Source organism: Cololabis saira, chromosome 10 (genome assembly GCF_033807715.1).
Source record: "Cololabis saira isolate AMF1-May2022 chromosome 10, fColSai1.1, whole genome shotgun sequence".
In the NCBI taxonomy this organism is placed as follows: domain Eukaryota; kingdom Metazoa; phylum Chordata; class Actinopteri; order Beloniformes; family Belonidae; genus Cololabis; species Cololabis saira.
Genome location: NC_084596.1, coordinates 12,347,022 through 12,372,076, shown reverse-complemented (window position 1 = coordinate 12,372,076; position 25,055 = coordinate 12,347,022). Strand labels below are relative to the sequence as shown.

Here is a 25,055-nt window from a genome sequence, read left to right as displayed (position 1 = left end):
ACACCGACTGCTTTGAAAAAACACACGTGCAAGTTTTATGTCCCCTTATCTTGACATGACCGTGTGAAACCACATTTTTGAGGCTGATCTACAGGAAAACGTTTTATGACTTTCTAAGGTGTCATGAAGAGAAAGAACTTTGATCTCTCCAGCGTTTATTACGGTGCAGGAGGAGAACTCCTGCAGGATCAGTGCGTCCTGTGCTCGGCGCGTAATTGCGCCAAAGATCAAAAGAAGCAAATGGCAAATAGTTTCTTGGCAAAACACGCAATAAATACTTTGAGATAAGTGAATTTAAAGGCATGAAATTCCATGTAAATCCAGCATTTAGATAATGGTGCAAATATGAGAGTACTCTGATAATGCATTCAGAGAGGTGTTTAACTGTAAATCCAGTTACCTACTAAAAGTGTTACAACACATAGCCTGCTGTGGAATATACAGAGTAAAGGAAATTATTCTGATTTGCATATGGGCTTTTTTGGGCTTGCTTTTTTTTTTTCTTTCTCCTTCACAAATAAAGCTGCTACCTTGGTGGTTTTCCAGCTGCAACTGGATAAACCCTTATGTAAATCTCAGGAAGTGCAGACAGCGACACTCCTGACTTTATCTGAGTAATTGGTTTCCACCTAAAACAATGTGCCCATTATTCTAAATTAATGGATTCAGTTACGCGCAGCTGACCCCCTGCTGGTAGACTTCGACCTAAATGGATCAGTTCCAGATTTATACAATGCATAGGTTTGACATTTTATAATTATAACTTATTCTTGTATTTCCATCCATCATATACCGCCCACGTATAGCACACGTGTTGATCGATAGAAGCCCCCGCTTTTCAAGAGCAGATAGTTTATTTGAGCATTTATTGCCAGACAGGGAGACAATGGCCTTGAATAAAATCTCCAATCGGGCTCACACCCTGTTAACACCGCCATTAGTCTCCCTTTACATTCGCTGATTGCTGATTTACATTTGCAGCCAAATAACATCTTTACTGCTGTTTGCCGATGCTTTGGCTGCACCGAAGAGGGAACAGGGGGATTTGATATAAAAACTGGAGCCTGCAGGACTGCTCAGTCACGCATCTGCCTCCCAGGACACCGGTGCACCAGGAATCTACCATAACTCCAGAGATGTTGATGTTTGTGATCAGCCTTGCCACTTTCTTGAGCCTCGGCGGCGCAAGGCCTTCCCTCGACAACATCAACCATTTCACCACCGAGAAAGAGTCGGAGGAAGTCCGATCATCGGCCATCAAGAGGCTTCTGGAGGTTTTTGGGATGGATGACCCCCCTGCCATCCAAGGACACATGCAGGCGCCCCAGTACATGCTGGATCTGTACAACACTGTGGCCAATGTGGACGGAGTGACCAAGGACCCGTACCTGCTGGAAGGGAATACTGTGCGCAGTTTCTTTGACAAACGTAAGATCTGATTTGTGTTTTTTAGCTGATATGATACGCTCAGTACTTGAGTTGTAAAAAAAAATCAGGGGGGATGGTGGATTTTATCATATGGGGACAGATAATTTGTGCTGATTACAAATAATATAATATATTACAAATAATAGCAGTGACCAAAACACCTGCAGAAATACTGCAGGAATGACATAGCAGCAGTTAAATGCAGCTTTAAATATTCACTGGGCTTACATCAAATACATCAAAACACAAAAATAAAAACAGTTTTCTGAACTTATCAATATGACTCTGTCCTTCACAGGATAAGTAACATGGATCACTGCAAAAACTCAAAATCTTAACAAGAATATTTGTCTTATTTCTAGTTAAAATGTCTCATTTTAGTAAAAAAAAAAATCTCATTACACTTAAAACAAGACTCATCACTGGAAAAAACAACAATTTTCACCTGTTTCAAGTAGATTTTCACTTGAAATAAGTAGAAAAATCTGCCAGTGGAACAAGATTTTTTTGCTTGTAATAAGAAGATAAATCTTGGCCCACTGGCAGATTTTCCTACTTTAATAAAAAAATGTACCTGAAACAGATGAAAATTGTCACATTTTTCTGGTGATGACTCTAAATGTTGAAATAGCAGTAAAACCACATTCATTGATGAAATGACATAAGGGATGGAAAGGGGGGATGTCAGTTTTACAGGGGGGATGATTTTGACCGTTTTTATTTCAGGGGGGATGCCGTCCCCCCTCATCCCCCCTCAACTCGAGTACTGGATACGCTCTATAAATTGTTGCAGTTTTCTAATGGGATACTTTTCTTTGCAGTGCACAGTGAACAGGTGGAGTTCAGGTTCAATGTGTCCACAGTTGCAAGAAGTGAGAAGATCCTGACTGCAGAGCTCCATCTTTTCAAGCTGCGACCTCAGGCAACGCTTTCTTTCAACAGGCATCACTTTTGCCAGGTGTGTAAGACAAGGTGGTCAGTGCGTGGTCAGATGTTGATGATTAATGCTCTAACAGGATGTACTCTTTGTTAAACTGACTGTACTTATTTGATCCTTCCAGGTCAGTGTGTATCAGCTGCTAGATAGCATCAGAACCAACAACACACAGGACAAGAAGCTGCTTTCTTCCCGGCTCATCCCAGTCCATTCTACAGGCTGGGAAGTGTTCACAATCACACAAGCAGTAAGTATCCTCCTCTTTTTATAAAAAAAACACTTAAAGTGCTTTCAGTAAATGATGGACATTGTAAGAACTGACTGATGGATTTCCCCGAAGGTCCGCTCCTGGATGATGGAAGAAGGGATCAACTTGAGGCTCCAGGTAGTGATCCGAACCCTGGGAGGGAGTCAGATGGAGCTGAAGCTGATCCGCTTTGCTTCAGGACGCCACCACCACCAGAGCAAGCAGCCCATGCTGGTTCTTTTCACTGATGATGGCCGCCACCCCACTGCACTGGAGACCACAGGTGAGATTTGTGTCAACTTTGAGATCATTTCATAGACCAAAAGTGTAGGATCTGATGGAGACGCATTAGTGTCTGTTGCAGCTTCATTTTATTTATCAATTTGGGCTGTTTGGAAGCCCAGGAGTAAGGTTTTTGTGATCTGCTTGCTGAGAAGCAGGAAATGTTGAGTTTAAAGGAATAAATGAGACTCCCTTCTTCAACCGTTGCATCATCGCTGTCATTCAGTAGCCTACAATGACACTCTGTAGAATCTAAAATAACACGTCATACACTCACCAGACACTTTATTAGGCACACCTGGTGCACCTAAAGATGTTATGAGTTTCAGTCATTTAACCAATTCTGGTCCTTGTTAACTTCAGAAATCACAATGTTAGTCTTTTATTTATTTCGTGCATGGCAGTGCATAGTTTGACAATATTACAGTAGTACATTTGTACACTTCAATCTACACACCCATGACCGAAAAGGAGCAGGATGAAGACAAGTCTTATTTTACCTGCCCCTTATTCCATGCCAAAACAAAAAAAAACAGTCAATGTAACCAATATTTACACTAAAATATACACTTAAAGGAGCTTGAGGCTCCTTTTAAGAAATGAGACTCTCTAGCGCCACCCTTCACCACGATGGCCGTTGGGGGTACTGCAGCCAACAGTGAAGCCGGCACGGGAGAACGGGGAGAACGCACATGCAGCGTCATGTGACGTCACATCCGCAGCCCAGCGCGGGAAATTCGGGACCGAATTGCAGCACATTTTGCAGCACACAGCCTGTTCAAGGCAACGGAGAGATACACTAGAGGGCTCATTCTTTTGGGTTTGGAACTCTTCATCTGACATTATTACTAGAAAACTTAAAATGTATACAGATTTTTTTCATAAATCTTGCCACAATCCGGCCTCAAGCTCCTTTAAATAGAAACCAACCACATATATGTATAGTACTTTTTAAGTCCCAGCCTATTCATGATCATATAACTTAAATATTTTATCTTTATACATTTTTTTGAACCTAAGTAAATTTGTACATTCCTTTAAATCATTCTGTAGAGAGTTCCACAGTTTTACTCCCACAACCGATATACACATCTGCTTGAGAGTGGTCTTTGCATACTGATGTTTGAAATTATATTTCCTTCTATAATCTATAACTTCTGGGTTCGGAAAAACAAACAACTGCTGTAGATTACTTGGTTATACTTTTCTTTTTGCCCTATGCATAACTAATATATCTTTCACTCACTTCAACGTGCAATTATGTAAATATCCATCTGTAAATATCCGTCAGTTATCTTTTTATATACTAGTATTTCTTATTATTTATCTTTCTTCTTATTATTATTATTATTATTATTGTATACCAGTTAACTGTTTATAGTGTGTTATTATTATTACTGTGTTATTACTTTTTCTATTGATGCCTCTTGTTTTGCACTATCCCCTTTGCTGCTGTAAACTGCAAATTTCCCCTCTGTGGGACTATTAAAGGTTTATCTTATCTTATCTTAATAATGTCTGTAACTCAACTATTTCTTTAAATTTAATAAGTCCTGAATGAATAAATAATCTGGTGGTGTGTTCTCTGTAATTTGCTTTATGAATGATCCTCAACGCTCTTTTCTGTTTGATTACATGTTTGATTACAAGCTCTTGTTTTTTTCTTCCTCCAGATCCAGACGAGGTCAGCGCCACCTCCGTCATCCCTCAGGCCCCGCTCCCAGGCCCGCCTTCCCGCTCAGCTCGCTCCCTGGACTACAGCGAAGAAGAGGCCGTGTCTAAGGCCTGCCAGCGTCTTCCCCTGTACGTGGACTTTGAAGAGATTGGCTGGTCGGGCTGGATCGTATCTCCCAGGGGATACAACGCTTACTACTGCAAGGGTTCCTGCCCCTTCCCCCTGGGCCAGAACATGAGACCGACCAACCACGCCACCGTCCAGTCCATCATCAACGCCCTGAAGCTGATCAAAAGTGTTGATACGCCGTGCTGTGTGCCTGACAAGCTCTTCTCCATCAACTTGCTGTACTTTGATGATGATGAGAATGTGGTGTTGAAACAGTATAACGACATGGTGGCTGGAAGCTGTGGCTGCCACTGACGTCTGACTCTGATGTTCAGAATGCTGCACGGATGCTCAGATCTAGACTGAGGTTGGATTTTTATGCTCAGAACAACCAGCTGCCCTTTAACTCTTAACTAATGAGTCATTTTCCAAGTCAAGAGACATTGTAGATATGTGAATATCCATAAATTATAATATATGACGTTGATGGAAGTGGTATCCGGTGGAAGATGTAGATCTGTATAATTTATGTTTCTGCTGTGAATTCTTGTACAGTTTGAATAAATGATGTAAACAAAGGATAACACAAGCTTTAATTCTATTATTTCAATCTAACAATTCGGCAGAGGTGTCAAAAGGATTCACATTCATTACTCAGGTAGAAGTATAGATACTAGAGTTTAAAAATACTCCTGTAGAAGTGGAAGTATCAACTCAAGTTTTTTACTCAAGTAAAAGTATAAAAGTACTTGTTTCAAAACTACTTAAAGTATAAAAGTAAAAGTAATGTAAGGGGGAAAAAAGCCATTAAGGACAAAAGCCATTGAAAATGAATGCATCTTAGTATAATGCAAATATATTAAAGAAGCATATATGTGTACTATTGAGCATTAACATGTGTTTCAGAGAGCAGGAGATATGATGACTAGTTGCCTATAAGTATTGTAATGGTGCAAAAAGTCAAACTTCAGAGGCATGTTATCATTTATCCTAACCTTTATTGGAATGTACATCCAAGTTTAGTTGCAGGAATCTGAGGGAAAGGATGTAAGAACAAAACTGGACAAGAACATCTGTGCCACAACCACAACCAAATTCACTCTATCTGGATGGCGCAATTTAAAGGAGCTTGAGGCTCCTTTTAAGAAATGAGACTCGTTAGCGCCACCCTTCACCACGACGGCCGTTAGGGGTACTGCAGCCAACAGCGAAGCCGGCACGGGAGAACGGGGAGAACGCACATGCAGCGTCATGTGACGTCACATCCGCAGGGCAGCGCGGGAAATTCGGGACCGAATTGCAGCACATTTTGCAGCACACAGCCTGTTCAAGGCAACGGAGAGATACACTAGAGGGCTCATTCTTTTGGGTTTGGAACGCTTCATCTGACATTATTACTAGAAAACTTAAAATGTATACGGATTTTTTTCATAAATCCTGCCAAAATCCGGCCTCAAGCTCCTTTAACTGGATAGTTTTCTTTTAAAGGCCGAAATGAAATTTTTAAAATGTAAGGAGTAAAAAGTACAGATAATTGCATGAAAATATAAGGAGTAAAAGTAAAAAGTCGTCTGAAAAATAATTACTCCAGTGAAGTATAGATAACCAAAATTTCTACTTAAGTAAGGTAACGAAGTATTTGTACTTCTTTACTTGACACCTCTGCAATTCGGTAACAAAACTAATCTGTTATGGCACAATAGCAATCAAAAGTTTCCCTCCATCAATTTGAAATGTTGCTAATGCGTGAATAGTTTTAAGCACAGTTGCACACTGATTGTTACATACTGGAAAAACTGGTATAGCTGGGAATAATTCTAGCATTACTTATAACAACTCTCGGCTTGGAAGCAACAGAATATATCTTAAAAAAGCATTTTAAAAAAACCCATCAGAGACAAAAAGGGCAGAGATTAATTAGTAGGAAAGTCAATTGTCTTCACAAGTGACATGACAGGTTTGATCGTAGCAAGCCTGCAGTTAAATTCTTCCTTCTTTTTATTTTATTCTTATGAGTATAGCAGCCAGGTGAGCTGTCTGTCTACAACCCTTGTACAGGCAGCTCAGGTTTATGTCCTCTCGGCCCCCCATTCTCTAGTCATTGAAGGCCACATTCAACAACAACTTCTTTTCCTACAACGTATTTGACAAATCAATTTGAGGCATATTGTATTTCCTTAAGTATCATGATAGCAATGAATAGCGAATGCTAAAAATATACAGTTTTACTTGCTGTGGGAAGATGTTACAACAACGCTGCACCTTGATATTTCATCTTGTGCACTATTTCTCTGTGTTTTCTTCTATCAAGTATGCCTCTGCATAACTCGTGTTGCAGTAAGTTGGCTGTAGCCGCAGCGCCCATCCACATCAAAGAAATTACTTTGAGTCAAGTCAAGATGATCTCACAGAAATTTGTGAAATGAAAATTGCTCTACCGTAATCTCAATTTCTCACCTGTATGAACACACCCAATTTGGGAATTAGAGGTCTTAAATTATGTAAATTTGGCATCATACTTTAGTGTGACTGTATATCATACTGTATTTTTAAATAATCAAAATAATCTCATGGTGAAATCTTCACTTAGTGCAGTGAGTACTTTTACTTTTTTGATTTGACAACTCACATCCAGAACGGGATTCATTGAAAGCACCATTTGCATTCTTCCAGCAGAGGGCGCTGTTTAGTTCCTACGTCATTTCCCTGGTTGTGCAATTATTCAAATAATTGCGACTGTAAAAACAAATGCGATTTTGGGAAGATTATTGTGTTTATATTAAGGCTGTGATTTGAAGTCACGTTGAATATTGGTTGCAATAAAGATGATTTGAATGTTTCTAATAATTTGTTTCTCATATGAGGAGTTTTAGTATCAGTTTGAAAAGACAGTAAACGTGGGGTTGCTTACACTTGTAGTTAATAGAATATCATGTAGAAGTCGTAGGGGGGAAAAAGCTACAATATTTTGTTTTACTTTAATTCTAGGCCAAACTCACAAGCAAATATGTATTGCTTATCCACTATTATTATTAAGCTCGGTACAAGCAGTTGATTATAGTGTAGAAATTGAGTAATTTAGTCCCAAAATATTTGCTTGGATGAAAACTAAGGGAAGAAATAGGGACTAATTGCTTTGTGGCTTGGGACTGAATTAATAATGATTAGGTTATTATTGGTTAGTGGCCATTTAAAGTAATTCATCCTTATCATACTTATGTATCCCCGTCTAGTCTTATTAGTCTTTAAAAAGATATTACAAATGTACTTTTTTGTGAGTCATTAGTAATTAAGTCACGCAAACTTGTGGGTAACTCAGCAATTTGTTTTTTCAACTGATCACCAGCTAATCGTTAACTAAACATTAGCCACTTAATATGATTTAATCTGAAGTTCATCATCAGACAATGGTCTATTAACAGTTTCTTAATTTGTTTTCAGCAATTGCAGGTTACATGGTAGTGCATGGTAAAATAATAGTGTTTGGTAACAAAAAAAGGGGGCTTTGGCAAATTATTTTTCAGAAGGAATGGAGATAAGCTGTCAAATATATATGTATAAATATGTTGCATGAAAAAATGTATCCTAAAAATGTTTGAATGATCAAGGACGCTTTGTAATCTAAAGGTTGTAATGGGTTAAGAGCAACAGAGTAATGTAAAGGTGAAATAAATGGAAATATTATTATGACCCATCTTAATAATTGTGATGATGGGGTAAACATCACAGTTTTGTTTAGGTCTCATATGTGTAACCTGGTGTAAACTGAGCATTAAACCATAATATATTTTTTACACATATACAATGGCGGAGTTCCCGGTCGGTACAAAACTTATCTCTCATCAAAAACTCTTTCTGCACATCACAAAAGCCCGTCTCTAAAGAATGTAACCCGAGCAGTGAACAAAGCGCTGGCCATAGAGTGGCACTAAAGGGGGTTGAAACCACTTGGCACGATGCTTGACGGCTGCTTTTATTCATCACCAGAGGGGCTTCTGTTCACAATGAATGAGAAAATGATAAAATGCTGCCACTATAATGGCAGCCAAAAGGCCCTGCTGCAGCCGGACACCCGATCTCCTGTTTGGCTCCGGCTTCCTTTTGTTCAAGTATTTCATATCTACGTTAGCCATACTAAAAAAAACTAACAGTGGACGCGAGAGCAGTGATGGACCTTAGACTTGGTGACCGGGGCTTCAGGAATGGGGAATAAACAGACCCACTTTACAGGACAGCAGCTAGACGCCTATCAGGTGGGTGTCAGCCCGCTTTCTGTGTGAGACCTTTCACTTCTTGGATTTTTATGCAGAACAAATTACACTGTCTCTCTATTTTTTTTTTTTGTTTTTTATTTTATATTATTGTTTATTCACCAAAAGAAGAACATCCAGGGTCTTGTGATGCAGCCCTTCACGTGTGCTGGTCTCTGATCGTGTTTGCTGATCTGATTTTTTTTCTTATCCTCCAAAGTTGATGCATGTAAAAGTCAATCTTTCAAGAATTTGAGAGACAAAATTACAAAATTACTATCAAAATGCCTATTTATGACATTTATAAAAGCTTAATTTTATAAGTTTGACTCCTGCAAAACAAAACGTGTGATGACAAATGCACAAGGACAATAACTTTAGGAATTGATGTGATTTAAGGGCTGAGTGCTTGATGCTACTTTAATTGGAGAATATTTTTGTTTCCTTTATATTGTTAAAACAAAATTTAAGTTTATCATAGTCAATGTAAAGCAACAGTACAGATAAAATAAGCTTAAAAGCTCCCAAAGAGTGCAACATTTAACATATCCAAAGCAGATAAATCATAAGTTTAGCCCTGACTAGCTACAACACAGCAATAGCTAAAATATGGCATAAATTAATGAAAATTAATATAACAGCATAGACAGGAAGTGTTATACGGTTCAGTAACTTAAATCTAGTACAGTAAGCTTTTAATAGTATTACTTTAAGTAAATTGTCCGTATAACATCTATAAACATCAAGTGTAGAAAGTCTGAATGTATTCCCTGCACTGACGTTGCCTTCCCGCCATTACCTCTTTGATTTTGCAGGACTGTACGTATTTCACAAGGAAAGAAATTCTCAGGTGAGCATACAACAAATGTTAAAAAAAATGTTGATGCTATTCTACTTACATATCATTATATCCAAGTCCTCCCTAGTAATAATCTTTTATTTCTGTTCAATGCCATACTTTAATTCTAAATGATGCTGCTAGGATCCTGCTGTTGGTCCAGGCTGCATCGTATGATCTAATATTGCAAGTGAATATCTTTTAAACATCCCTAGACTGTTCTACCGCTATCGGGATTTGGCACCGCAGCTTGTTCCTCTTGACTACACCAGCCAGCCAGATGTGAAGTTACCATATGAGCTGATTGGCAGCATGCCCGAGCTGAAGGTAGGCCCGGTGCTGCACACACTCGCTCTGTTCCAAATCCATAATTAATCACCAACTAATCGACAGGATTGTTTGAGAGGTTATATGTTACCCAACTCCTTTAAAGGCTCCCAGGTCCAAGAGGACACACTCGTTAGAAATGGGTCAATTATATGCTTCTTTACGCAGCGACAGCAAAATGAACATGTGTTGGCACACTGGTCAGTGGCAAAGGGAGAGGTAGCCGTCGTAGATCATAGTAAAACTACACCCAATATCCTCAAAATCATTCTTTCCTCTAAACCAGTGTCTCCCAACTTGGGGTCCGGGCCCCCCCTCGGGGGGGCGCGAAAATTTGTCTGCCTTGAGGATATGCAGTTGTAAAACTTATATTTACACATGTTAAATACATAAAAAATCATAATAACACACCTAATGGAATACTGTCACAAGGCGTGGTGTTGAGGACCCAAACGCAAGGAGAGAGAGGGAGGCTGGAGGCAGGAGTTCTCAAAAAAACACAAGGGTTTATTCCAAAAGGCAAAAAACAAAAGCACTGCTTGGCAGGATCAAGATAAACTCACGTAAAAACCAGGAGCACATGGAGGGAACAAACAGTACGGACCGACAGGCAACAAAGGAATGACAAGACCAGATATACACAGGGGATAACGAGACACGACGAGACACAGGTGCAGACACAATCAGGGCAAAGGGGAAACAGGAGGGACAGAACTGAAACTCAAACTGGGGGGAAGTGTCAAACCCTGACAGTACCCCCCCCCTCAAGGGACAGATCCCAGATGTCCCAACAGTCCACACCCAAGGCAGGCGGAGGGGGCCCGGAGGAGGGCCCAAACCACACACGGCCAAAGTTCCGGGGGCCGTCCTCGGGACCGAGCAGACAGGCGAGGCGGATCCGGGGGTCGGTCTGGGGGCTTGGCAGGCTGGTCAGAGGGTCTGTCTGGGACTGCGGCAGGCTGGTCAGGGGGTCGGCCTGGGATTGCGGCAGACTGGACAGGGGGTCGGTCTGGGACTGCGGCAGACTGGTCAGGGGGTCGGTCTGGGACTGCGGCAGGCTGGTCAGGGGGTCGGTCTGGGACTGCAGCAGACTGGTCAGGGGGTCGGTCTGGGACTGCGGCAGATCCATCCAGGATCGCCTCAGGAAGGGGAACAGAGACCACCTCCAGAACAGAGACTGGCTGCGGGACCGCCTCAGGAACAAGAGTCGGGGCTGACAGGAGGCGGGGAGCCAGAGTCGGGGCTGACAGGAGGCGGGGAGCCAGAGTCGGGGCAGACAGGAGGCGGGGCGCTGGAACAGGGGCGGACAGGCTGCGGGGCGCCGGAACAGGGGCGGACAGGCTGCGGGGCGCCGGAACAGGGGCGGACAGGCTGCGGGGCGCCGGAACAGGGGCGGACAGGCTGCGGGGCGCCGGAACAGGGGCGGACAGGCTGCGGGGCGCCGGAACAGGGGCAGACAGGCTGCGGGGCGCCGGAACAGGGGCAGACAGGCTGCGGGGCGCCGGAACAGGGGCAGACAGGCTGCGGGGCGCCGGAACAGGGGCAGACAGGCTGCGGGGCGCCGGAACAGGGGCAGACAGGCTGCGGGGCGCCGGAACAGGGGCAGACAGGCTGCGGGGCGCCGGAACAGGGGCAGACAGGCTGCGGGGCGCCGGAACAGGGGCAGACAGGCTGCGGGGCGCCGGAACAGGGGCAGACAGGCTGCGGGGCGCCGGAACAGGGGCAGACAGGCTGCGGGGCGCCGGAACAGGGGCAGACAGGCTGCGGGGCGCCGGAACAGGGGCAGACAGGCTGCGGGGCGCCGGAACAGGGGCAGACAGGCTGCGGGGCGCCGGAACAGGGGCAGACAGGCTGCGGGGCGCCGGAACAGGGGCAGACAGGCTGCGGGGCGCCGGAACAGGGGCAGACAGGCTGCGGGGCGCCGGAACAGGGGCAGACAGGCTGCGGGGCGCCGGAACAGGGGCAGACAGGCTGCGGGGCGCCGGAACAGGGGCAGACAGGCTGCGGGGCGCCGGAACAGGGGCAGACAGGCTGCGGGGCGCCGGAACAGGGGCAGACAGGCTGCGGGGCGCCGGAACAGGGGCAGACAGGCTGCGGGGCGCCGGAACAGGGGCAGACAGGCTGCGGGGCGCCGGAACAGGGGCAGACAGGCTGCGGGGCGCCGGAACAGGGGCAGACAGGCTGCGGGGCGCCGGAACAGGGGCAGACAGGCTGCGGGGCGCCGGAACAGGGGCAGACAGGCTGCGGGGCGCCGGAACAGGGGCAGACAGGCTGCGGGGCGCCGGAACAGGGGCAGACAGGATGCGGGGAGCCGGCGTCGGGGGGCAGAGGATCCCCGGAGCTGCCTGAGTGGGGACCCGGGTCCGTGGCGTTGGCTGCGGGGGTACCTGGGTCCGAGGCGCAGGCTGCGGGGGTACCCGGGTCCGAGGCGCAGGCTGCGGGGGGTCCGGGACCATCACCGGAGCAGGGGCCGATGCACTCTCTCCTGCTGGGTCCATGCTGGTCGGGCCGTTCTGTCACAAGGCGTGGTGTTGAGGACCCAAACGCAAGGAGAGAGAGGGAGGCTGGAGGCAGGAGTTCTCAAAAAAACACAAGGGTTTATTCCAAAAGGCAAAAAACAAAAGCACTGCTTGGCAGGATCAAGATAAACTCACGTAAAAACCAGGAGTACATGGAGGGAACAAACAGTACGGACCGACAGGCAACAAAGGAATGACAAGACCAGATATACACAGGGGATAACGAGACACGACGAGACACAGGTGCAGACACAATCAGGGCAAAGGGGAAACAGGAGGGACAGAACTGAAACTCAAACTGGGGGGAAGTGTCAAACCCTGACAGAATACAGTAATCCAAGTCTGTATAAACCCACTTGAAAATATATTTTGGTCATTTTAAAATAATGCAAGCAAAGTTATTTATCAGGATAAAAACTTAAAAACGTATTATTATATCATTATTCAACATTTGATCATACTACTACTCCGACAGGTTGTTAAAGGAAAAATGTTAAAAAATGTTGCTCTCATATTAAAAGAGACATTTTTCAGAAATATTTTTATGTCCTTGCAATTATTTTTTGTGTGTATTTGATACATTGGTGACACAAAAGGAAGGTGAGAAAAACAAAGTACAGGGTAAACCAAAGAGAAATGTATCAAAAAAACATAATTAATTTTTTCAATTAACGGTTTGTAACGAATAACTTTACTCTTTTGCTGCTAGTACATATAGGTCGGGGGGCCCGGCTGGTCTTAGACACAAGTAGGGGGGGCTCCATTGAAAAAAGGTTGGGAACCACTGCTCTAAACTGTGAAACAGCACTGTCCTCTTTCTTTTTTTAGATAAGTCAACAGTTTGCAGCTCAAGACTCAAAATTTTCTGTGTTTGAACATTTTATGTGGTTGTCTCATAAGCTCTGGCGTGTCCCCTCCGTTATCCAGGACAACCCATTCCGCCAGAGAATCGCTGAGGTTTTTTCGGAGGACGGAGAAGGGAACATGACCCTGGACGACTTCCTGGACATGTTCTCCGTCCTCAGCGAGATGGCTCCCCGTGACCTCAAGGCCTACTACGCTTTCAAAATCTATGGTAAAATATAAAATATGTACTTTGTTAGTAATTCAAACAAAGAAGGAGATCCAGTTTTCACTCTTTTGCTGAGACATGACATCCTAACTCTTAATTCTGCTAGATCCTACTGCTTTATGTGCAAAAATAACCACTATTTAGAGGGAATCCTCTACATTTGTATTCTACATTTATGGTGTGAGTGTGTAGCAACCATTCCAAGTTTCCCAGACTTCCCAGACACGAGAAATTGAGAACATGAATAAGTGAGCAAGTAAAGTCAGATTTCCTCACAGGTTAACTGGCATGAGCACAAATAAACATTTAGATAAAAATTACTTTTGACTTGCAAAATATGAGGTAATTAGGTCATACTCTAGTATTAAAAACATTATACCAATATGTCTATACTAACATGAAAACTGGTCCCAAAGTTTATTTAGAAATTAAAAAAGAAAAAGAAATGTCAAATTCTGCCACTACTCTAATATATTCTCATCTCGTGACATTTTTTTGTAATAAAATGTGATTCAGAAGCTTTATTAAAAGAATAAAAAACAATGTCCCATATCATTGAATACTTAAAGGGAAACAAAGCGAAAATATTTCTCCTGTCATTTCAACTTCAAAATTATAGAGGTATCCAAATGAAACCAGAAGATAAATAACAGTATCCAAGAAAAAATGTGTCAAACTTTAGAATTTTCGTAGAAATTTTTCGTAGAACTCTTTACAACTTCTGTCTCCTTAAAATGAAAGGATGTTAAATATGTCTGCATCCAGTTACATGGCACCAGCTCAAAATCCTCTGAGGGAAATACTTCTAATTATTGGAAACGTTTTGCAACATAACAATCATGCATTGAGTTATATAGTAAAGTAACCTGCATGGTGAAGGAACCTGGTTATGAACTTATATGCATCATTAATTGCTGCATGGAATATTTAAATAATAAAGAAAGGTCATTACAGAGGAAATAAGCATGTCTAAAGCTCAATTTTTCCCATCAACTGTTTTTTTCTCCCTTTTTAATGGTCAGTTAACAGGAGATGACAGATGAAAAAGTTACATTCATCACAGTGGGTCAAGAAAACTGATGCTTCCTAATTAAGACTTATAAAAGTAAAAGTAGGGAAGGGAAGACGACTTTCAGGATGAGTGCAGAATGTTGAATAGGACGGATGATCCTAACAAAACACTAGGTGTGTCATGAATCTGCTCCATAATAAAAAAAACGGATAACATTTCCTCAGTAAGCCAGAGCAGCGTAACAAAATATACAAGAAATAAAAGTAACCATCCGTCTTACTGATGTGTTGTTTCACCATAAACGGATCAGTGGTGAAGGGGTTCTGCCCAAACACACCTGTCACTAACCGAGTCCAACATCACAACAATAATCAGCAGACACCTTTGAAAAGCAGGGATGCGTTATATCAGTGTTTTTTTTTTGTTTTGTCTTTTTTCCTCTTCAGATTTTAACAACGATGACTTCATCTGCAAATCCGACCTAGAGAAGACGCTGAACAAGCTGACCCGTAACGAGCTCACAGAGGAAGAGGTGGGGATGGTTTGTGAGAAGGTGATAGACGAGGCAGATCTGGACAACGACGGGCGTCTCTCACTCGAGGATTTCCAGCACATGATTGTCAGAGCTCCAGATTTTCTCAGGTAAAACCAGCAGCAACCGGTTCCAGTATGTCAGTATATCAGCGTTTACATCATCAAATGATCTGAACCGATTTTGTTTCCACAGCACCTTCCACATAAGGATATAAGGGTTTCAAGATTTCTTTTGTGTTAATTCCGATATTCATTCTTATGCCACAAGGCACAAAGATGATTTTAATTTACCGTTTTGTAGAACATGGAAACATCAATCTTTCATCAGTTACAGAAGCCCCCACTTGTGGAATTCACTCAATAAATCTCTTAAATCATCACCATCCTTGCCAATATTCAAAAAACATTTAAAGAACTATCTTATTGTTTCATCTTTGTAATGTTCATTATTTGATCTGAGTTACATTTTCTTGTGTTTTTTTGTTTTTTTTTTTACTCTCCCTTGTGTAGCTTTGTTTTGTTTTTTATTCATATATGGAAAGGATTCTATATAAGCCACCAGAATTCTTCCTTTGCTTGCATGTTATTCCATTGTTTTTCATTTTTTGTTCATATTTGTCTTATATTGCTAAATAAATAAACTAAACTAAACCAAGATTTATTTTCTTTTGGCTTGGAAAAAAAAAGCCCCAAGAGCCTTGCTAAAAAATCCTACTGGACACCTGGAGTGATAAGAAAACCTTCATCTTCAGGGAAGGAAGGAAAATAATTGTATTTAATATTTAGCATTAAGAAAAATAAATTCAGAAAGCAGTATTAAAAAAAAAATACAAAAAAACCCCACCTTACTGTCAAGAGTTTGAGGTTATGTTTGCACCAAACCCATTTCCTTTGTTATTTCAGCATCAGACATTAAACCAGCCATGGATCCGTGCAGCTTATCCATCAAGATATGGCTCATTAATTATGTCCAACAACAATTCTTTTGCTTTGTATCAAGAGGGGTTCGGTTACAATGAACTATCAAAGAACCACATGCCAGAATATTCCGGCAGTGCAGTCGGCCGGTTAAGTCAAACTCCAGTCAACCCGCTGCTTTTGATAATCAGCCAAATAAAACACTGAAACAAAGTACAGAAGTCACATTTGATTTGATTTTTCTTATTTTATTACTCAAAAGTTCACATATCTACAAGCTGTAGATAGATTTTAGATGGGTTTAAAAAGTAGAGTACAATTTAAGTACATCTCTTTTTTCCATGTGATATTTACAATGTGTCTCCCCATTTTTATTCCCAGCAAAAAAAAAAAACTTTTATTCTCCCAGTAAACTTCATATAAGATGGAATGAAAACATGGCTGCTGAAAGGGATGTCAATCTTCTTATGATATGTGATTGGAATCTTCAAGAAAGTGATATGATAAAAAAATAAAAATAAAAGAAAGAAGCGCAATGGGAAAAAGAAACATACAGCTTGAGCTCTGCCTGCCTGCTCTGTATGCGGTTGTGCACGACTTAAAGCTACAGTATCACCCAAACAAGAGAGCAATTTTAGACAATTCCTGTTCAACAAGCCTTTTTTTCGAGGCTAAAGTTGTGTAAATGAACATTTCCTCCTTTTGGCTCAGTGAATGACAACATAGAAAAATAACATAAGCCCGTACATTCAACTGTACAGGTCTACAAGTATGTCTGATAAGTACATCACACACACACGCGCACACACACATACACACATATGCACAGGTCCAAGATTCACAATGCATAGCTCACCAATGACAACTGAGTACTAGCGGTTAAGACAAACGGTCATGGTAATCATGAGGTCCCAAAAGATCTGATATTAAAATAATGCAAGCAAGCGAAAACAGACTTCCCCCCTTGATATTCTGCATTAATAAACTTGATTGACAGACAAGCAACAAATGTGGGGAGGCAAACGACGAGGTAAAATTAACAGAGTGAGATTTTAAAAGTACACATTTGAAGAGCACGGTTCAAGTCAACTGTGCCTTGTTGGCCTCAATATAATACTGACCTAAATTCAAGTTTGGGTGCTCACCTAAGATGCAGATCTGGCCTGTGGTGCCACCTAGCTTTCAAAGTTAAAGTCTACAATTGAGCAAAAACATGGGAGAAAGGAATACTTCAAATGAGATTTGGCCATGCCTGCTGTCATGTAAGCCGAAAAAAAAAAACCCCATTTATAAACTGCAACTTGGGCAGACGGTAAAAATCTTATATTCCATATGTACATACTGTGTGTAACAGTTTACATAAATTACACTGGAAGTTACGTGAGCAGGACTCTCAACAATTAGCAGTGACACAGCATGAAAGATCAAGTCATTTATAAGTGAGTGATATAAAATATTGGTATTATAGTGCCTTTATATTACAAAGGCTCAAAAGATCAAAGTTGTATTTCTGAATCGCAGATCTATCACTTGGCACAGACTACACACGAGACACGATTTATTGGTAAAGTGCTGGGAGAGCTGCGTGGTTGGCAGGGTGAAGGGCCGGACTGTGTGAACCTTCCAGTCTTTTTAATTGCTGATCAAATAACCAGAAATGACAAGTAGCTTGGCAGTAAACGAGAGCTGGAACAGAAAATTAAAAAAAGATTCAGAGATAATTAATGGCTTAAAATACTTTAAAATGTCTAATTATTTCAACTCCAAACACATTAGTAAAAGTAAAGCAACAGCTTTACTTTTCGTAAATTTTTAAGCAAAAGACCCAAACACATCTCTCAAATGCTACACCATATATAAAATTGGGATTTGTTTAAACTTGAAGGCTTCTCCTCGGGCTACTGGGTATTCTAATAGCATTTTAAAATGCAAGTTACATGTTAATTGCAGGAGAAATGGTAAAGTATTTTCAGAAATTTTCCTGGATCACAGTGAAAGCATGTTTTAACTGTCTTGCAAGTTTTATCACTTCAGAGAAGCCTGACAGAAACATGCCACCCGACTTTCCGCTGATCCTTGGAAAGCAGAAACGACGGAAATCTCAACTAGTTCAATTTAAAATGTGGCAAATTTTGCTTTCTAGGACTTAAATCCCAGTGAAAAAAAATTAGAGGCATTAATCGGGGCATGATGAAGAGCACCGTTTTAGTCATATATGATTGTCAAGAACTGAAAACAAACTAGAGACAACTAAATGAGTGAAAGGAAAATTAAAAAAAAAAACCTCCAATAAACCTCTGATCTTGTTTACACAATGTGTGATATGATTCCCAGCTGGTGTTGTCAAAATAAAGATAAACAACTCTGTTTCACTGCAGCCAAGCCTGTCAGACTCTGGTTACCCTTTGTCACATAAATGGGAGAGTTTTATTAAAAATAGATCTAAATATCACATTTGTATTCCAATTTGAAAACTATTACAATAATATAAAGGTTTTTTTTTCGTCCTTGAATGTGCTACAGGCTGTGTGGAATATGTGTGCGTAATACAAAGTTAAGAGCTGTGTTTTTTTTTAACGTGAAGTAGAACATCTGGATCATGCTTTAGGCCAAGTCCACCACCAGCCAAGAACTCTGACCCGTGAAGACAAAAGATCGCCTTAAATGGAAGAGATGCACCTGGAAGCATTCCGGAGAGGAAGAGTGGAGAGGAAGTCCTCCGCTTACAGACAATAGTGGTATATGCAAACCCGGAGGACAGGCGATGGTTGGAGAGGAAGAGGAAGGAGGAAAGAGAGAAAAGGGAGGAGGCAGGAAGTGCTAGAAGCAAGCACAGTCCGTTTACGTCCAGCCGGCCTGTTGCCGGCGCCGAAGTCTTCGGTCCTCAGAGAAGACTGCAGCGGAAGAAGCTGGACTTTTTCTGAGGCTCCGAGATCTTGACTCCGTGTGTGCTTCCCTGTGGTGTGTTGCCCTCCTGCAACAAATAAAACAAAGAGGTCTTTTTCTTTTCTTTCCAGAATAAATTGAGAAATGTTTAGTTTCTCAATTTCCATACTTGTATATTATTATAAAGTAAAACAAGTTTTATTACCAAACTTACCAATTTTGTGTCCATTTTTGATTTGATGTCTCTCGCTAGCGTCAAAAATGCCTGTGAGCCCAAAAAAATAGACATGAAATATCATATTCAGACTAAAGTGTATAACTCAGTGGTTCCCAACCTTTTTTCCTTGGAGCCCCCCCTACTTGTGTCTAAGACCAGTCAGGCCCCCCGATCTGTACGCACTAGCACCAAAATAGTCTTTAATTGAAAATATGAACATTAATTATGTTTTTTTGATACATTTCTCTTTGGTTTACTCTGTATACATATGACTTTGTTTTTCTCCAATGTCACCAATGTATAAAATACGCACAAAAGGACATAAAAGGAGATAAAAATATTTCTGAAAAATGTCTCTTAATATGAGACCAACAATGTTTTAACATTTTTCCTTTAACAACCTGTGGGAGTAGATTAAATGTTGAGTAATGATATAATAATAAGGAATGAAATAATTTCCTGTGTTTGTCACCAGTGTATAAAAAAAACAAAAAATATTCAAGACATTCATAAATTATTCCTAACAATGTCTTATGAATGACTCATTCGCAAATATAATTTTTACAACTGCATAATTTCAAAGCAGACAAAGTTTCACGCCCCCCCAGGTTGGGAGACACTGGTATAACTGATGCTGATCCTGTTTGTGTCAATATTACCTTAATCAATAATCAAATTATTTTCAACATTTTCTAGGGTACAAACTAATTTGTCAAGGTCCGTTTCAGTAGATTGTTGAATGATTATATTAATTGAAAGCACTATAAGATTTTGATCAGTTGATTTTCAGTTATTAATATTGTTGACTTATCATTACTTTCGTAAATATCAAGTTATTTCAGTGACTATTATGGGTTGTTCTTTCTTTAACTGAAGGATACCAACAAATTTGACCCTGCACAACGTGACTTCTTATCATCTGTTCTCGAGAAAGGTCTCCGACCAATTTTAAACTCAGGTTAACAACTTCATGCTTACAATTTATAAACAATTATTCAAAGCAGGCTATGATGCATCTTAACTAATTTGATTTGCCTGGACTTATCATCCACAAATCTTCTCAAGTAAACTAAGGCACAGCTCTGTGACATCCTGGTGTTTTTGTCACTTGTCTGCTACTCAAGAATATCTAAAATCCCTTCAGTCCACCGTCAAAGCTGCTGGCTGACTGACGTCCTCTGTGGGAGTTTTTTCAAAGCAACTCAGTGCTTAAAAGATGTGAGGTGCATCGTCAGTACAATGATGAATGTCACCTCAATTTAACAAAGTCAGGACAGGCATTTCATATAAGTGTAGAGCATCTTTATATTGGTAAATATCATCAGCCAGGAGGAGGCTGCGTCTGACTTACTATTACTATTTGACAGGAAACAATCTCTATGTATTTTGCAACATTTAAATTACTTCTGGTGAAGTCAGCCAAATAACTCAAGAGTTTGGCAATGCCTGGAAACCTGCAGGATGCAAACTCATTCATTAAATAAACCTTATTGTCTAATTTTAGCAGCATCATCCTCATAAATGCACAGATAGAATTAATGTATATTAAATACCAATAACTGCACCATCTGGGGCATATTGAAACGTTGGTATCAAATGGTCCAGAACCAGTATCAGTTTAACACCAGCTAAGAATAACAATCTGTTAATTAAAGAAAAACGTATTTCATATCAGTTCTATGCACAACAGACGCTTGAGTTTCAAATTATTCCTTTCATTATTTCATGTCAAAGTTAATTCATTCTCAGGCACAGGACACATAATATAGTGTGCTAGTTTAATCAATCTATTAAAATTAGCATATTTTTTAAAACCAAACAATAAAAACAAAACAACAACATAAATTATCTTCAAGGATAATTGGATGCTTACATTTTCCACATTTATGTTGGCCTTCGCACTGGTCTCCATGAACTTGATTCCATACTCTAAGGCAAGCTGAAAGAAAGTAAAAGGGAAACATGCCACTTACATTTTTATTCAGTCTACTTTACAGTTCCCCTGTTAGATAACTAGCATACAGATAAACTGATCTAAATTTTAAGATAAAAATATTTTTCTTACATTTTCTCCCCTGTCTTTGGACACCTGCCTCTTGTCATTGATGTCACATTTGTTGCCAAGAACCATCTTCTCCACATCACTTGAAGCATGCTGCAATAAACAATTTTAACGATTAAAAAAAATTTAAAAAAAATATAAAAAAGGAACACATCCGGTACAATACATACTTCCTCTATGTTTCTTATCCAGTTCTTGATATTTTCAAAGGATTTCTCATTGGTGATGTCATAGACGAGCATGATGCCCTATTTAACAAAGAGAAGCATATTACACATTCTGCAATAAATACAGGTTAAGAGCTTTGGACTGTTAACACATGAAGATACACACCATTGCTCCTCTATAATAGGCCGTTGTGATTGTTCTGAAACGCTCTTGGCCAGCCGTGTCCCTGTAAGAGCATGAAGTAATGGTCAACCAATCTATTATTATCATCATTATTATTATCATCATTGAGGGTCAATGGCACCTTTGTGCAAAAATGAGTGTATGCAGTACTCGAGTTGGGGGGGGATGAGGGGGCATGCCATCCCCCCCTGAAATAAAAACGATCCAAATCATCCCCCCCTGAAATAAAAACGGTCAAAATTATCCCCCCTGTAAAACTGCCATCCCTCCTTTCCATCCCTTATGTCATTTCATCAATGAATGTGGTTTTACTGCTATTTCAACATTTAGAGTCATCACCAGAAAAATAACTTATTTGACAATTTTCACCTGTTTCAAGTAAATTTTCACTTGAAATACCGGTAAGTAGAAAAATCTGCCAGTGGGACAAGATTTATCTTCTCATTACAAGCAAAAAAATCTTGTTCCACTGGCAGATTTTTCTACTTATTTCAAGTGAAAATCTACTTGAAACAGGTGAAAATTGTAGTTTTTTCCATTGATGAGTCTTGTTTTAAGTGTAATTAGATTTTTTTTACTAAAATGAGACATTTTAACTAGAAATAAGACAAATATTCTTGTTAAGATTTTGAGTTTTTGCAGTGATCCATTTTACTTATCCTGTGAAGGACAGAGTCATATTGATAAGTTCAGAAAACTGTTTTTTATTGTTGTGTTTTGATGTATTTTTATGTAAGCCCAGTGGATATTTAAAGCTTACAGAAGGCTGCATTTAACTGCTGCTATGTCATTCCTGCAGTATTTCTGCAGGTGTTTTGGTCACTGCTATTATTTGTAATATATTATATTATTTGTAATCAGCACAAATTATCTGTCCCCATATGATAAAATCCACCACCCCCCCTGATTTCTTTTTAAAACTCGAGTACTTAGTGTATGCCATAAAAACTAACAGGAAATTATTGACAAATCCCACCTTCATACAAGTCAAGCAGCATTAAAAAGCAATAATAAACTTACCATATCTGTAACTTTATCTTCTTTCCGTCAAGTTCTATTGTCCTAATCTTGAAATCAATGCCTGCAAGGATAAAGAAGGATATTGATAATGTTAGCTCTAAATCTGCTTTAATCCTGTCATTAATTTACAATAACGCCTTATAGATTCGGCATACACAACAATGAGAAGGAAAACTTTTTAAAAAACGCAGAAAGACGCTTTTAAGCTGTTTTATTATTCTAATAAATGTGCTTTACATCGGGGTTTTCCGGTGAGCTGCCAGAAAGTAGACGGTTCCAGCTGCTATTATGGCCATCATTCCGGCATGAGTCAATGATATATCTATTATTTCACTAACTGTTTATCTACCTTAAATCCTTAGGAATTATATGTATGAATAAAACTTGGAGAAATAATCATGATTTGTCTTTTATTGTCAGATGTTTGTCACTCCCCAGTCTTCTACACGGCTCTCCAGGAAGTAGACGCACCCAGAGCGGTAGCCCCAGCGCGTATTGTAAACACACAAAAAAGCTGTTCATATTCCTCTAAAAACACCTACCTATTGTTGAGATAAACGTCGAGTTGAAGGCGTCCTCCGAAAACCTGAACAGGACGCAGGTCTTCCCGACACCAGAGTCCCCGATTAACAGTAATTTAAACAAATAGTCGTATGTTTTTGCCATACTTAGTATTATTGCGGAAATCCCGCCCGGCGCAGAAGGGATGTGGCGAGGCGGAAACGGCGCCCCCTGCTGGCCCGGAATCAGAGCGCAGCGGCGCCCAGAGGCCGTGGACGGTACTGCAATGGAGCATAAAGTCCAAAACGGTTTTCTTGTTGTTGGCATGGGTGTAGATCCCGGGGGGGACGGGGGGGACATGTCCCCCCCAATTTCTGAAAAACATGAATTGTCCCACCCAATAAAAATACCCTAAATTATTCAAAATTGAACAAATGTATTTTCAGACTTAAAGGTTGAATATGTAGAATATTTATTAAAAATATATTTCTAAAAAAATAATACATCCACGGTGCATTTTGAGGTGTACAGAATGAAAGTATTGCTACTCCATACATTTTTTTTTTTTTTAGTCTGAATTAATATTTTTAAAATTTTTGATGGGCTCGACAATTACTTTATGTCAACGTTCTGTTTACATTCGTACCTGCCCGTAGCCAACATGTGGCTCACTTCTCTGCTGTTTTCCTGCCTCCTCCTGGGGCCTGTACTACGAAGCAAGTTCAACATACCCAGGATATCTTTTCCTTATCCAGATTCACTAACCCGGACAATTGCAATCACGCTAAGCGGTCACACGACGGCGGTTATCAACTCGGTATATCAACCCAGGTTTCTCCAATCTGGATATGAGCGCGTGCACATAAAAGGGGCGGTGTTTTCAGCGCATGACCAATCGCAAGCATGGAGAAGTCCGCTGTCAGAGCCGCTTATTTCAGTAGCGAAGAGCAAACAATAATTTTACGGAAATATGATGAGTATAGGCATATAATACAGGCAAAAAGCAACACAGTTGCAGCTGCAAAATGCAGGAAAGACAGCTGGCAAAAGATCGCTGACTGTATAAATGCGTAAGTTCATAGGGATATAAACATCACTGCCCCATCATTAGGGCATAAGTAGATCTGACTATAATTACAGTTGTCTATTCTGTTAAATGCATGTGTTGCTTAGATGTATTCGTATGGCGTGTATGACAATTGTAGCCTCATTCCTTCAGCTGCAACCCCAGCGGAGTGAAACTCACATGGGAGCAAATAAAAAATAAATATAAAAACATAATTCAAAGCGGTAAGTAGGCTCACTTTCATATCTTAGAAGTACAACAAGTACAAGGCTTTAGTGTTTCTATCACTCTCTGTTTTAGGATGATATCAGTATACAAAAGCACAATGAAATAGCATTGACATTACTTGCAGCAAACAGAAAAAAAAAATGACAAGAAGAAGATCGGAGGGATCCTCTCACGATCCGCGCACCGAGCTCCACTGGATTCTCTTCGAAAGGGCATGCCATTTTCCAAGAGAGCTGATTGGTCAGTGGGCGGTGCTTTTATACCCGGCGATCTGTATCTCGAACATAACCTGCTCCGGAGCAGGTTAGCTGTTCAGCATAAGTTACCATGGCGATGTACCCCGGTAAGAAGTGAACCACCGTCGTAGTCCTGAAAGTTACCTCGCTAACCCCAAATCCCGCTTCGTAGTACAGGCCCCTGGTCGTATGCGTCTGTTTTCAACGAAGCCTTTTCAATAATCAATTGGTGGATCAATAGATTATCATATGGGCAGTCCTTGTGCAGTATTTTTTGGCGAGCCTTTACCAATTTATGGCATGGTATGAGTTGCATATTGGCAAAAAATTAAAAATTTAAA

The 25,055-nt window shown here is 40.7% G+C and overlaps 3 protein-coding genes across 3 annotated transcripts; 2 read left to right on the top strand and 1 right to left on the bottom strand.

Annotated features, from left to right (window-relative positions):
• The first annotated feature begins 1,136 nt into the window (after positions 1-1,136).
• Positions 1,137-4,992, top strand: admp (anti-dorsalizing morphogenic protein). Its single transcript, XM_061731410.1, has 5 exons — positions 1,137-1,428; positions 2,250-2,386; positions 2,490-2,612; positions 2,706-2,895; positions 4,574-4,992. Exons 1-5 carry the CDS (start codon positions 1,137-1,139, stop codon positions 4,990-4,992), a joined length of 1,161 nt encoding a protein of 386 aa, XP_061587394.1.
• Positions 4,993-8,695: 3,703 nt separating this feature from the next.
• Positions 8,696-15,564, top strand: cib3 (calcium and integrin binding family member 3). Its single transcript, XM_061731001.1, has 6 exons — positions 8,696-8,930; positions 9,743-9,777; positions 9,981-10,092; positions 13,539-13,686; positions 15,142-15,337; positions 15,423-15,564. Exons 1-6 carry the CDS (start codon positions 8,880-8,882, stop codon positions 15,442-15,444), a joined length of 564 nt encoding a protein of 187 aa, XP_061586985.1. The 5' UTR covers positions 8,696-8,879; the 3' UTR covers positions 15,445-15,564.
• A 2,448-nt stretch (positions 15,565-18,012) lies between these two features.
• On the bottom strand, positions 18,013-23,375 carry LOC133452430 (ras-related protein Rab-8A-like). Its single transcript, XM_061731723.1, has 8 exons — positions 23,226-23,375; positions 22,684-22,744; positions 21,646-21,706; positions 21,483-21,560; positions 21,316-21,405; positions 21,124-21,189; positions 19,248-19,298; positions 18,013-19,121 (listed from the first exon to the last, which is right to left on the bottom strand). The coding sequence occupies exons 1-8, from the start codon at positions 23,347-23,349 to the stop codon at positions 19,032-19,034; spliced, it is 621 nt and encodes a 206-aa protein (XP_061587707.1). The 5' UTR covers positions 23,350-23,375; the 3' UTR covers positions 18,013-19,031.
• Positions 23,376-25,055: the final 1,680 nt, after the last annotated feature.

Coding starts and splice junctions, on each gene's coding strand:
- admp (XM_061731410.1), top strand. CDS start 1,137: ATGTTGATGTTTGTGATCAGCCTTGCCACTTTCTTGAGCCTCGGCGGC. Junction 2,387..2,489: donor ACAGGCATCACTTTTGCCAG/GTGTGTAAGACA, acceptor TGATCCTTCCAG/GTCAGTGTGTATCAGCTGCT. Junction 2,613..2,705: donor TGTTCACAATCACACAAGCA/GTAAGTATCCTC, acceptor ATTTCCCCGAAG/GTCCGCTCCTGGATGATGGA.
- cib3 (XM_061731001.1), top strand. CDS start 8,880: ATGGGGAATAAACAGACCCACTTTACAGGACAGCAGCTAGACGCCTAT. Junction 8,931..9,742: donor AGCAGCTAGACGCCTATCAG/GTGGGTGTCAGC, acceptor TTGATTTTGCAG/GACTGTACGTATTTCACAAG. Junction 10,093..13,538: donor GCAGCATGCCCGAGCTGAAG/GTAGGCCCGGTG, acceptor TCCGTTATCCAG/GACAACCCATTCCGCCAGAG.
- LOC133452430 (XM_061731723.1), bottom strand. CDS start 23,349: ATGGCAAAAACATACGACTATTTGTTTAAATTACTGTTAATCGGGGAC. Junction 22,745..23,225: donor GACGTTTATCTCAACAATAG/GTAGGTGTTTTT, acceptor TTATCCTTGCAG/GCATTGATTTCAAGATTAGG. Junction 21,190..21,315: donor CCAAAGACAGGGGAGAAAAT/GTAAGAAAAATA, acceptor ACTTTCTTTCAG/CTTGCCTTAGAGTATGGAAT.